At 41.3% G+C, this 14,246-nt stretch overlaps 1 protein-coding gene across 3 annotated transcripts in view; it reads right to left on the reverse strand.

Moving 5' to 3' along the window:
• spock1 (SPARC (osteonectin), cwcv and kazal like domains proteoglycan 1) overlaps nt 1-14,246 on the reverse strand; it is a 111,301-nt gene that overhangs the window by 18,454 nt on the left and 78,601 nt on the right. For all 3 annotated transcript variants that reach the window (XM_042419698.1, XM_042419699.1, XM_042419697.1), the window contains 3 exons: nt 11,183-11,297; nt 7,272-7,404; nt 2,783-2,903 (listed from right to left, as the gene is read on the reverse strand). In XM_042419698.1, the coding sequence (XP_042275632.1) occupies nt 2,783-2,903; nt 7,272-7,404; nt 11,183-11,297 (369 nt within the window). The remainder of the gene's footprint in view (nt 1-2,782; nt 2,904-7,271; nt 7,405-11,182; nt 11,298-14,246) is intronic.

Below are 14,246 nucleotides of genomic sequence, written 5' to 3' on the forward strand. Positions count from 1 at the left end.
AAGAGGAAGAGAAGATGGAGAGACAAGGCTTCATCTATTGAGGTTGTTTGTTGACTTTGCAACAATACTTCCTCTTTTTCTTTAATTATTATAACAGAATCAGCTCTTTTCAAGGTGACTGTTGACTCTGTGGCAGAAACTGGTACGGTTTAGTGTTTATCCTCATGCTTTACACCCAACTAATTACAAATGATCTCTGCAATTCATATAATGTTAACAGCTGTGTATGTTAAAAAGCAAACAGTTTTTCAGCTGAATGTGAGTAAACTAGAGTTAATTTACAGTATTTGTCTGTCGTAACTCCTAAAGTTTTACCAACAGCCTGGTCCAGTTATCCTCTAAGCTTAAATCTCTGTTGATTTTTTAATTCGGCACTCACATTTAACAAAGAAATCATGCTGATGATGTACTAAAATATAGCTTCTTCCAGTGCATAAAAACTCTTATATCAGTTCTGTTCTGTTTTTAATCACGCTAACGCCCTGCTCTGATTAGGAAGAGTGTGCAGCATTTTTTCCACTCAGTATGACTCAGTGTTAACCTGTAATGAACTGGAAAAAATAATTCAACCTTTCATCTTCTTTCATTCATGAATGTGCTATCTTGTGCTGTGATGTCACTGTTGTGACTGTTTTAGCACCATCACAGATGTGCTTAATCATTAATAAACTGACCCTCTTGAGTAGATGTACTGCATAGTACTGAATACCATGGATAATACTGTATAGTACGATGTAATTATAAAAGCACAGTGGCCTCAGCAAAGACATTAATGCTGATGCTAGGATGACACCATGCTGTATATGGATGACTGACAAAACCTCCCGCATCGACTATTTTAACTTGATTTAAACAGATCAGCCCTGCCACTTTAATTAGCTTAGTTCTGCCTGTCCAGCTTATTTCTCCTGATGCCAACTCTCAACACTTACCTCATCTGCCCTCCATGTCTAAATAATGCTCTCACATACACACACACACACACACACACACACTTCACTGAATATGTACTATGTATCCAGTTCTTCTGATTCATACAGCTTTCACAGAGAAGATAAAACTGAAGAAATAAATCTCACTCATCTTGATCCCAAGCGTGCCTGAACATCACTGTGGAGTGTGACATTTGCTAGAGTGACTGAAAATGTCTGACCTGAAAATTTAAGATTTCCGGATCAATAAGCATGTAACCTCTGTTGTGTCTTTTCTTGTTGTTATTTGCAAAACTTTTCCCCCACTTTTTTCCCCATTATAAATGTGTATTTACCAGTATTCCCAACTGGCTTTTGTACTAGTTAATACGACTTTGATGGCAATGCAACCAAAATGTATTCATAGGTTTAATCTTACATATACATAATCAGGATTTATAATTATATATATAGTTATATATACAGGTTGTGTAAACAGAGATATTTACTAGTCTGGTATGAATGTTCAAACCTGGTCTGAACCTTTTGGGTATCAGTAAACAGAGAGGAGTGATCACACAAACCGAACTGCTGCAATCTTTTGGCTGTTACCATAGGAACACAATCTGACAAACTCACAGTGTTTTCCTCACCTACTGCCTTCTCCATCCGTTAACCATTTTGTGGAGCTGATCTAATGAGAGATTCTATCAGCTGGGGAGACGACAAACACACAAACACACACACTTCACTCATCTCCTGGAACCGCCCGGACCTGCTATCTGCTAGCTTCCTATCTCACTGATGGTCGGAGGACTGGCTGTGCTGAGAAGTACAGTGACGTTCATGAGAAGACGATAAAGTGCAATCAGAACTAGGAACATGAGGGAAGACCACATGTAAACACAAAAACTCACAGAAAGAGTCAGAATCAGCAGAGAGCCAAACACTGAGAAATGTAATGCTGCATGTTGATACTGTCCAAGATCTGGAAATAGATTTTCTTCACATAAGCTCATCCACTCTGTTCACTCCCAGAGCCAAGCTCTCAGCAAACCAGCAAACAAATAATTATAGTTTGGATGGAGGGGAATTAATTAGGCAGCAATCAAGTTGGTAAAATACTTCTCTGTTACAGCATCACTCTCGGTTCTCTCCATCATCCAGCCTTAAACTAATGAAGAGCGAATTAGATCAAGAGAGAGTTGTCATTAATTAGCAGACACTCTCTTTTATTTATTCAATGTGCCTTATAAATGCTTCCTAATCAGAAAGTGATTAGAAAAGACCTTTGAGGGCAGAGGGAAGGTAAGCATGTCCAAAATATTCAAGTATAAACCATCCCGCTACTCCCTCACCTGCGAGGGAGGAAGTCTGTAACGATAATAATCCATCCTTTTTTTGTGCTGCTAACTTTTAGATTGCATTTCTCCTCCGGAATCTCTCCATCCATCTGCTGAAATCCTATTTTCATGACAAACAATAAGACACACACGCTCACTCCATCACTGCTTCTTGTCTGTAGCTGGTGGTGGTGGGTGGATGGGTGGAGGGGTGGGGTGTGAGGGGAAGAAAATAACATGAGTAAGGGGAGAGGTGAAAGGAAAGGAAAGGAAACACCGTGAATCACCACAGAGTCTGAGAATTGTTTTTGCGTGTTTGCTGAAGAGTCATAAATGTGCATCCACTTGAACCCCCAAATGGCTGAAATCCAGATAACCTTCCCTTTGTCAGCACATACAGTATATCCCTCCATCACTCTCTCTATAATCTACCCATCCATACAGTCTAAAACAGGTGGAAAAGAGGTTTGATTGGCTAACACACTTACAGCACTAACCAGTTTATTTATATGAATGGGGAGTACTCACCTGTCTTCTCAGTCTTGTGTGGCGGTTTGCTGAACTCCTGACCAGGCAAACAGGGACACAGCCCATCACATTTCACTGAGACCGTCTTCCCAGACAGACAGGTCTGGAACTCCAACTTACACTGTAAAAAAACAAAGAGCACCAATGTGTGATTGAGGCTTTATTTCACAGATGTGAGGGTTGGGAAGTGATCAGTTTACTTGTCATGGGGAGAACTACTCAGCCTGTGAAAACAATTGTACAATGTGTTCATTACATAAGAAAGTATCCCGAGTCAAAATCTTTTTTTGTGTGTGCATTTTAAAATGTTATAAATCCATTACAACTTTGTCATCATGTTTGTCCATGTTGTATTTCTGTAATTTTGCTTTGAGGGATCTTAGAGGGATCCCTCCTCTGTTGATCTTCCCAAGGTTTCTTCCATTTTTCCCCCATTAAAGTTTTTTTTTTTTTTTTTAATGGAATTTTTCCTTATTCAAATCAAGGGTCTAAGGATAGAGGCTGTTGTATTGCTTTACAGATTGTAAAGCCCCCTGAGGCAAATTTCATGATATTGAGCTATACAAATAATTATTCTTCTCATTCTTATTTTAGTCTGTCTCTCACAAGTCCCCCATATTTATGTAAATGCAATAAAACATCGCTGGAGCACCCCTTTAAATAAACTGATACTATAGCACAAATGATGAAGAAGCATGAGTTCTGGAGCTGGTTGCACCAGCTGTTCGTAGGTTCAAAGCCAAGTTATAATTAAATTGTTTTTTAAGTGGAGACGCATCACTGCACAAACTAGTTCCTATGTGGAGATTAGTTGTCACTAAATATTTCCACCTACTCACTGCCAGGAAGAACTGTTGCATAAGCTGAATGAACCAACTGACAAAGCTAACATTAGCTTGCTAATAATCGACCCATTTATTAAAGTGAAAGAGGGAACTTAATATGGTATATGGTCAACCCGACCTGACACTTTACATTTCACTCGTGATGCTACATTGACTTCCTGTTTACATATTTGGTTGCCTCTTACTGGACAGTGCTTCAGATGTTTTCTAGCAAGCAAAAGTGTTTACAAGCCGAGACATTTCTTAAAGGACGGATTCACAGTTTTTCAAGTCTATTCTAAAACAGTCAGGTGCCCAAAAAAAACTGAAACAGGTTTTTCTTGCTGTAATCATTCCTCCTGTTCATACTGACCATCAGAAGATCCCTCATAATGCACTTACAATGTAAGTGATGGGAGACAAAATCCACAGTCCTCCTTCTGTGCAAAAATGTATTCAAAAGTTTATCTGAAGCTAATATGAAACTTCCAAGTGCCAAGTGAGTCAAATCAAGTAGATATCTTTCAATGTTACAGTCTTTTTAGTGCCAAAGTCCCTCTCTTTCTTACTATACTTCCACCACAGCTCCACAAGGAAACAAAGAGGGAATTTGATGCCAAAAAGACTGTAAATGTGGCAGATATCTAACTCAGACTGCTGAAGCCTCATATAAGCTTCAGATCCACTTTTAAATGCATTTTTGCACAAAATGACTATGTGGACACACTGTGGATTTTGGCCCCCATCACTTATATTGAAAGCACATTTGAAGGGGATCTTTTAAGAGCCAGTATGAACAGCAGGAATGATTACAGCGAGGAAAACCTCTTTTAGTGTTCACATGAACACCTGACTGTTGTTTTAAGACAGACTTGAAAAATTGTGAACCTATCCTTTAAGTTTAATGGTGCAACCTGATATAGTAAATAACTAGTTTGAAACTAGCTGGTAGTTACTAAGAACCTAAAAAGGACTTTATGCACAAACTCAGTGATGGATATACGAACTGCTGGAGCAACCCAGTCTTGAGACTTAATTTCCATGATGTAAAGGTATGTCGTAACTGTGTTGAAAGTATGTACACGTATGCAAAACTTGAAAAACATGAATATTAAACTTCCTTGTCTATCTGATTAAGGGAAAGATTTGCTGAGACAGGATTGGTCATTTATCTTCTATGAACAGATGTGTCCATTAGGCAGCCATATAGACACACCATTAGACAGCGAGATGCCCAGTGACATTCTATTATTCACTGCAGCACAAACCTAATGCCATGCAAAACGCAAGATGGACTACTTCAGAATGTAATTTAACAGTATAAATCTCATTTCAGGTAAGTGAGGGGTAAGAAATTGTTTGGACTAGTTGGGGGGAAAAAATCCAATTACAACATCCTTCCAAGAAGAATAATGAAAACTGAGATGAGTTATGTAAATCCTGTTTGTGAGATGATGACGACAGGTTTTGTCAACCGAGACCATGACTGTGCATAAATATCCATACATATATCTTACCAAACCATGCCTTACACATGCTTAGCATTAGCCTACCAGCACTTCCATTTCCCTCAGTCTTAATTCAAATCCATCATTTCCTCCCTGTCACCTCTATGATAGCGCTGCTAATATTGCTTAATGAAATTTGTTGACAAAGGAACAGTGCTGTGTCCTGTTCTCAACATATTGAATTAGCTGTCTGGGGAGGGAGACAGAGAGCCGAGAGAGAGAAAGCCGGGGAAATGGATGACCTCCCCTAGTCACTGTCAGCACACTGAGAGGCCCAATGAATCTTTATGTTTGTCTCTCTCCAGGGGTTAATGTGGTTTTGATGAAACAGTATTTTAACACCTGACTTCAGGGAGTAAAAATAGAAGAGAGGAGAGGAGAGGAGAGAAGAGAAGAGAAGAGGAGAGGAAAGGAGAGGAGAGGAGAGGAGAGGAGAGGAGAGGAGAGAGGATAATTTAAGAGGAGGGAAGTAATGGACTTAACTTAGTGGGCTGAAGCCTCTCAGGAGATAAGAGCAGTGTCCTCTTAATAGGATATTGAGTGTGTGTGTGTGTGTGTGTATATGTGTGTGTGTGTGTGTGTGTGTGTGTGTGTGTGTGTGAGGGTGTGTGGGTGTGTGTGGTTATGAGAGAAGCGTGTAATGTAATAATAAAACATGAATAAGCTAGAGACCAGTGTGTTACAGAGCAACTCACTGGTGAGCTGAGTTTAAGTTGGGCCACAGGGACCCATCACTCCACCCGCTAACTGAACCCCTCCAACTAAATTACCGCAGCGAGCACAGGGACTCCCTGGCTCTCCTCTTCCTTTTGTTCTTCTTCTCTTGTTTCTCCTTCAACAGCTCTCCTCCTCAGCACATCTCAGGCAGGTGGGTCATTAGGAAGGCTTTTGTGCTGACTACCTCCAACACACGGAGTGGAAACGCCCAATCAAAGGCTGTTTCATACTTCCTCTTTGAGGCTTAACCCTGCATTCAAACAACATGATCACCGAACATCTGTAAGTGCAATAATATTCTACAGATCTGAACTCGAAACCCGGTTGATGTGTAGACAACAAGCATGTCAGACAAGAAAACATGACCCCAGTGTGACTCCTTTTATAAGTTTGCTTTTATTGATTCTGTCTCAGACACTATTATATGTTTAAAAAATGTCCCTGACTGAAACGCTGCAATTACTAAATAACACTGAGCAAGTGGTAACAAGCATGTTGCTCGCTCTTCTTTGCCAATATTTCTGTCACAAAGACTTTGATTCAGCTGTGCAAGAGACTCAAGAGACGTCTTATATTATCCGTTTGTATAAGGTTCCTCTATATTGGATTGTGCGTCACACCTGGCAACCAAAAGGTTGTGAACACAGGGATAATATGATATTGTGAATGCGGATGTCAATGAAAATCCACAGAGTGCCACACCGAGGATAAAGGCATTATGCTTCACTTCTTTCTGTCTTTTTCTGCCAACTGCTTTCACTTTTCAGCTCCTCACTCTCAGTCCTGCTCTGCTCATTTCCTTCTCAATTAATGAAGATTGAGTCACGTCATCTTTCTCTTTTCCTCTACCATGACATTGTGAGTTTGTAGCTGAAATATAGCCGCGAATGATCTTATGAGCAGAGGTGAGTGACAGGAAATAGGGCTAGAATCAGAGGAGATGGAGGTTGGAGAGCTTTTCCAAATCATCCAGAGATGATTTTCAACAGGAGGATCTGATAGTTGACCCTGTTCTCCTTGTCATTTTGTCATGTTGCATGGCAGAAGGAGACAAAAGTACAGCTGAAATCAACATGGTGGTGAAGCACATGAGTCAACACACAGGTAGAGTGAGGAGGAAGAGAAGTGGAGAAGGGAGAAAGCAAGACAGGAGAAGAGAAGTAAAAAATGAGGAGATTTTCATATAAAAAAAGGAAAGGCACAGATCATCTCAGATATTTACTTTGTAAATTATTGAAACTCCTCTAGTTCTGTATGACTTGAAGAAATTCTGTCCTTGCTTTTATGGTTGAAAACAAACTGAATTATTGATCAATTATGCTCGCTGAGAAATTGAGAGAACAAAATGACACACTTAGAAAAAGTGAAAATAAGAGTGTAAAGAGAGAATGAGAAGTGTTTGGACATTACAGGGAGACAGATATAGAAGGGACGTCTCACCTTGGAGGAGTAGGTGTGTCCATCAGATCCACACACAGGACTTGCATGGAGCGCTGTGCACAACCTACATTTCCCATGAGCACTGGCTTCAACCCTGTGCTTATGGCCCAAGCCGGCTTTCCTGGATCTCACACTGAGAGAGGAAGAAACAGAAAAACACTTGTCAATTTCTGGGAGTCAATAATGTGAATTTTGACATTCCTCAGTAAACAAAGCAGAGATCACCTGAACTTATAGTAACACACACAGAACAGCTACAAACATACTGCATTTTGACAAACATTAGACTCATAAGTTGATGTGTGTGTGTGGTCCAGTAATAACTTTTCAGGCAGGAATATTATCCAAACCAGTGGAATCAGTTTTTCACTGAGTGGAGAGTTTTAAAAAGGTTTCATGTTGTCAGGGTCAGCTGAAGCTGAGCAAACCCTAATTGGTCCATTGAGGCCTTTTTTAATAACGAGTGTTATTGTCACATTCTGGCTCTGTGGGTGCTTTTCATTATGCAACTTTTACTCCTTGCTTCCCTCCCTCACGTCTCTTCCTCGTGTCTCAGCTCCTCCCAGTGAGGATGTCAAAGAGAGATGCGAGCAAGAGACATGAAGACAGAGGAATTTAATTCACCAAACGGGACATCCTCGATCACTCTAACGTCATTTTGAAGAGACGGCAACCACTCATGACGCACAGCATCTCAACTGTCAAATATGTAGAAGTCAGCTATCAATATGTAGAAATTATTAATAAGCAGTTTAAACTCTGAAGTCTAAACTTATTAATTCAATTTATGTACAATTTATTAACACTTTAAAGTGTTACTTATTCATTTCTACATAGTGATAGCTGGAAGGAAAACATCTGATAACTGCTGAAATTTTTATCATTTGATTACAGATCTATAGCAGCGTCTGGCTGTCACAGAATAAGACACAAATAGACCATTTAAACCTGTTAATTACCGAAAGAACAGAACTGACAAAAAGCAGCAATAAAAACAATTGTAGCCTGCAGAATATGTTTAAATAAAATGCTGCTTTGTTTGTGAAAGTCTGACGTTCTTTTCAGGCTCAGGAAGATTTTATAGGAGACACACAGCTGCCTGAAGCCCAGTCGGCCACCCCTGCCGACAACTAGCCAGACCTCCAGTCGGCTGTCTCCACCGACCCACAACCAGACCTCCCAGATCATCAGTCGGCCGTCTTCACCGATGCCCAACCAGACCTCCAGCCTGCCTCCTGCTCTGCACTCCAGCAGTCTGCCTGTCCTATACCCTGCCCCAACCTGCAGCCGAATCTTAGGATGCAGCTGTCTTTCCTGACCTCCAGCTTCATCACCTCCAGAGTGGCCCAACCTTCGTCATCAGCCTCCAGAGTGGTCCCACCTACATCGCTGGCCTCCAGGTGATCCTCCAGAGTGGTACTGTACGTCTGGTCGTCCTTCGCCTATCCTCCAGAGCTGCTCTGCCCACGTCACAAGCATCCAGGCTGGCATCCAGAGCCGCTCCGCCCTTCAGCCCTGCCTACTGGCCGCCCTCCAGACCTGCTCTGCCCTTCGGTCCTGCATCCTGGTCACCCTCCAGATCTGTTACGCCCATCGGACCAGCCCCCAGGCTGTCCGCCTGTGGTCTCCTACTCCGCCCTGGTCCAGCCCCTGGGACGTCTGCCATTCTTCAGCTCCCAGGCCACTTGGCACCTCCCCGCCCATCTCCCCACCTGCACGTCATTCTCTCATCAGTCACTTACTTCATATACCGGCCGAGATCCTTTGATCCCTTATCAGATCATTGTAGCTGTCATATTGCTTTTTTTCAGTGCTTTCGAGCTTCTGTTTTCTGTATCCTGTTTCCTGGACCTGTACCATATCTGTACCTGCTAGCCTGCCTGTCTGGACTTTTCCCTCTCTCATTCCTGAAACTCTGTGGATTTAATACAACTGCTGTTTCTACTGTTTGGACTTGCCACCCATGCTTGTGAGCTTTTATATCTTCTCTTTTGACAATAAACTCACTGAACTCTACCTGCTTGCCTCTTTAGTTTGCATTTAGGTCCTTCCCTCCCTGCCTAACACACACCACCCATGACAGTTCCGATTCAAATTTCGCAGAGATTTTCTAGCAAAGTGCTCTCACAGAACACCCTGCTACCTCCTCATCCATCGACTAAAAGTGGAATAAAAGCCAAACAGAAAACAGACTCCTTAAAGAGAAATGAATGTGTTGGCGACAAAATGTAGGAAAGTGAACTGAAGTGAGCAAGCAGAAATTCCACACATATATAACCTCTTTCATGTCCACGCTCTGTAAAACAGCAGAAATCCCAGGTGGCGTGTCAGACGCTTTTGTGGTTCTTTACAACTATCAGGCTTACCGACTGAGCCACAAGTATTGCCACGGCAGATTAGACATGCATGCTGCACTGATAAATAAAGCAATGCTGGCAGAGAAGGTGAGATGAAACTAGCAGGTTGATGATTGTCTGAAATGTTTCCCCTCATCTATCACCTTATCAAATCCAATGCTTCTCCTCCTATCAAGCAGAAATGCAGTGAAGCACATGAATGTGTTCAAGTTATTAGTGTGATTTGAAGGGTGGGATTTACTCCAAGACAATTAGTTCATGCCTGACAAATATTCATTTGAGACAGACAATCTGTAGACATCTTACTCTCAAACAGAAATATGAAAGTGATCATTTCCCCTCTCTCTTCCTCTGTCTCACCCTCTTGCTCTCTCATATACCACTGTACTTCAGCCCCCTGCTGAGAGTTTCCATGTTGCTCTAATCTGGAAAAGCTCTGATTTGACGGTACTACACCCCCCTCACAGCAGGACAGAGGTGCACTTGTATTAACATGGCAAGCCTCCATAATGGTTTTTGAATTATAAACATCGATGCCTGCAGCTAAACATTATCATCCAATAAGGGAAGTAAAGTCTGAACAGAACTACTGCACATGAATTTGAAGAAGATGAAAAAGAAGAAGAAGCTCTCCTTGGAACTTCTGTGTTGACAGCGTCTTAGAAGAGAACAAAATTTATTTGCTTGTGGATTTTAGTAAGACACAACAGTGACGCCAAAGTGTGTACAGGGCATCTTCAAAAAGACAATTTTGTTAGCAGTGAATAACAATGATTGATCATCTGCTACATACTGCACCACAAAGTGCATTTATCTATATTTGTATTCAAATATCTTGAGAGAACAAAGTTTGTATTTGCCCTCTGAGAGGACACTGAATCTGTGTTATGCTAATTACTGCAGGTAATTTAACTCATGTAGATAAAACAATCTCATGGTCCAGTGCTTCAGTGAGTGATGCTGTTGGGAAAATACGGATTTCAGGTGAATAATCGGACATATTAAGCAGCAAATAGTACTTGTAATTAATTCAATATGAAGAAAAGAATTAAAACCTAGTTTCTTAGGAGCTAATGACTTGAGGAAATCAATTAAACCCAAGACAGAGACAGAAAGCATTCAGATGTCTTTTGGGAGAAATGATTCTTGAACTGAGAAATTGAAAAACCTTAAATTTGGCAACATGACATGGGTGAGAACACAAACAAATTGGGTGCTGACAGGGCACACAATCTTTGTCAGAGTCCACAGAATGCAAATAAACAGACTGTTTGATTAAAGTTATTTGGTATTGAGAACATGTATCTTTATGTCTGTCACTGAAGTGGATTGGATTGTTACACACTGTTAACACATACAACACAAAACAATACTTTATTTCATGCTTCTGCTGGGTGTCATTTTTCTAATTTGTCCTTTAGCACATTGAAGATCAGTTTTACATAGTAATTTTGCATTACAGGCATTTACTTACTAATATTTATTAACTTAATAATAATAACTCCATAATGGAGGAGAGAGAAAATACTGCAATCAAGCATCCACAACTCTTACCTGTGTGTTGGCTGCTTGTGATTGGTGCAGATGGCTGTCTGGTCATCATGGCTGACACATACCTTGTGAGGAGGGCAGCGCACCTTCAGACAGGGGTCCTTGGTGGCGTCTGGACCTAAACAGAGAGATCAGGAACAAACTTCATCTCTGAACTGCAAAAAAAAAAAAAAAGTTGGTGGAAACATGCAGAGAAGGGGAATCAACACTATGTAGTACTGAAGTTGAAAGTTGATGCAGCAAAACATCAAGCTGTTCTTTTGGTTTTCCAGCTGGCAGATTCTTACGTTCTACTAACTGAAGCAGGCAGAAAAATAATGAGCTGGAGAAACAGAAGGAAAAGAAGAATGGTAAAAGGTATGAAGTAAACGTCGAGTTTTCCGCAGTGTGAACTGCTTAATGAGGACTATTCTCTCAGAGCGTCGACCCCATCTTCTTCCAAATCAATCTCCACAGTGACAATATCGCCGTGGCAGAAAGGCACAGCTGGCGGGTGTCCAAGGTGACAAAAGATCAAAGCAGCTCATTGACTCCGAGCATTGTGTCATTTCACACTAGACTAACAGCACAAGCCCACTTTCATTTGACAAACAGAAGAAAAGAGAAAAAACAGAAGGTGGAGAAGGTGAAAAAGAAACAGCGGCAGTAAAAGAGAGAGTTGAGAGCTTTAAGTACAAATGAAGTGAGAGACAAGCTGACATCAGGGCAGCAGACCCTGGACTGGCGGTCATGGTGATCCTGTCAATCACACAGGCTGTGCCAGATATGTACTAAAGAAAGACGAATGAGAAAAACCAACTAACATACTCTGCAAAGCTAATAAAATGAGATCAAACACAAAGTGGGTTTTGAACAACATATGCAGATCACATACCATCATTGTGGTGAATGAAATAAAAATGTTTTAAACTCCCGAGGTAATTAGGACTGAGCACAAAGTGTATAGATAAAAGCCCCGCATCATGTACAAGTCATTAGTATGTGGCTGCTAACATCATAAAATGAGAGTGGCCTTGTCTCCATTAGGGGCCTAATGGGTTGTATTTGAGACACAGCTGGTGTCTGATGTGAACATCAACTAGTTTCTGACCTGATCACACACTTCACTGCTGTTTACATGCTGGTTTATCAGCATTAAATCGGCCACAGAATCTGACATGATGGTAGTTCCTCTTTCTCCGCTCACAGTAGAGCTGAAATCTCAACAACCATCTATAAGAATGATCACCAACACGTATCAGCCGTAAACATGCTGCACATATCTGGAGCTGTATATATATATATATATATATATATATAAATATATATTTGCCGCAATATCTTTGAAGCATATGAATGAACACACACAATAAAGATGGCGAAGAATCTCAAGGGAAGAGATTCACCACGCACTGCACACATCTATCATAACCAAGTAACACACTTGTTTCCACACAATCTGTGAAACATGTACACAGATGCAAAAACACATTTACAAGCCGGTGTGGCTTCTCATATTCTCCAGAGTGCAGAGAGATGATATGCCAGCCTTCCCTCTGATAGCTGCGTGCTCTGCAGTGTGTTTCTCTCGCCTGGGCTTATTTGGGCCTGTTTCCACCTCCATCTATCAGTGCTGGAGGAAACCCGTCTTATTTCACTTCGCTTCAAAATGACTTTATCACCGCCAGGAAATGACAGATGAAGGGAAGAGGAGAGGAGAGCGAGGGGGAAGAGGTAAGAGGATGAGGAGGAGGAAGGATCATGTGAGGGGGAAAAAAACGAGGCTCGTATCTGGTTAACAGGGGATTGGAGGACAATTTGGGATTAGTGCGTGACCTTCACCCTCAGACAAATTGGAAATCAGATGCACACACACAAATGAACGAGTCAGTTTATCTACAAAGGCAAACACACACACACAAAGCATCATATGTAGACGATTACTCAGATAAAACTTATAAACAGGAAAATGGTTCGTTTGGGGAGACAATGATGTTCTGAATGTGAAATGGTTTTATGGCTGATGCTGTTAGAATATTTATGGTATATAAAGTAGAGGAAAGGAGAGGAGAGGAGAGGAGAGGAGAGGGGAAAATTGGAGGATGAAGAGAGAAGGAGGAATAGGCGGGGAAGAGAAGAGAGGAGAAGAGTGTAGGGTAAAAGAGAGTTTTATCCATCTATTTAAAGCTTGACTGAGCAGCACTGGCAGTTAAACCAGCCAATCAATTGTAATGCAGAAGCACTGCAGAACACCTCTTGCCACCTCTCTTTCACTTCAGTTCAAGTATCATCTGCTTTTATTCTCCTTCTCCTCTTTCTAATCTTGAGTATGACTCTCCATCTCTGTGTGTGTGAATAGGTAAATATGCATAAGCAATATAACTTGACATGCCTTATTGCATATCCATTCATTTCCAAAGTGCCAAGTAAAACTCTTTTTCACACTCTAAACCACATTTTTACCTTGAAAATGTTATTGATTTATGTAAATGAACAAGGTCTTCTGCCGCTGATAAGACGTTGCCAAATGAGCGAGTGCAAAGGATTTGTGCCTGTGTGTGTGCGTGTGTGTCAAGTAAATGATTCTTCTTCATCAGACGCTTAATGCAGGAACTGTGAAGACACAGAGCTTTGACATTGGTAGCTGATAACAGACGAAGACACAGGGAGAATCAAGTTAGAGATGTTCTCTGTAATGTTACAGTTACGGTTTGTGAGCAAGAGCAACGGTTCTGCACACACACACATCAATTGTTCTTGGCCATACAGTATGTAAGGTTGACTGATGACCCAAGAGGTCTGGCAACCCAGCCTGCTGGGTTCATGGTCTGGGGGGCGTCAGGCAGATGGAAGAGTTGGCAGAGCTGTAAATGAGGGGAGTGAGGGCACAAGACAACAGCAGATCATTAACAAATGGACATAAATGTCCTCTGTTTGTATAAAAGATGGGCACTTTAACACTTCTCTAAGTATTAAACTGACACAGTTTGGCTCTGTACAGACATGATGGTATCACACCTACTGTTGCAGCCCCACTGTGATGACAAGACTCTGGAAAGTCACTGTGCTCAGCTGTTGTTCACTAAGA

This window comes from Thunnus maccoyii, chromosome 8 (genome assembly GCF_910596095.1).
Source record: "Thunnus maccoyii chromosome 8, fThuMac1.1, whole genome shotgun sequence".
Taxonomy (NCBI): domain Eukaryota; kingdom Metazoa; phylum Chordata; class Actinopteri; order Scombriformes; family Scombridae; genus Thunnus; species Thunnus maccoyii.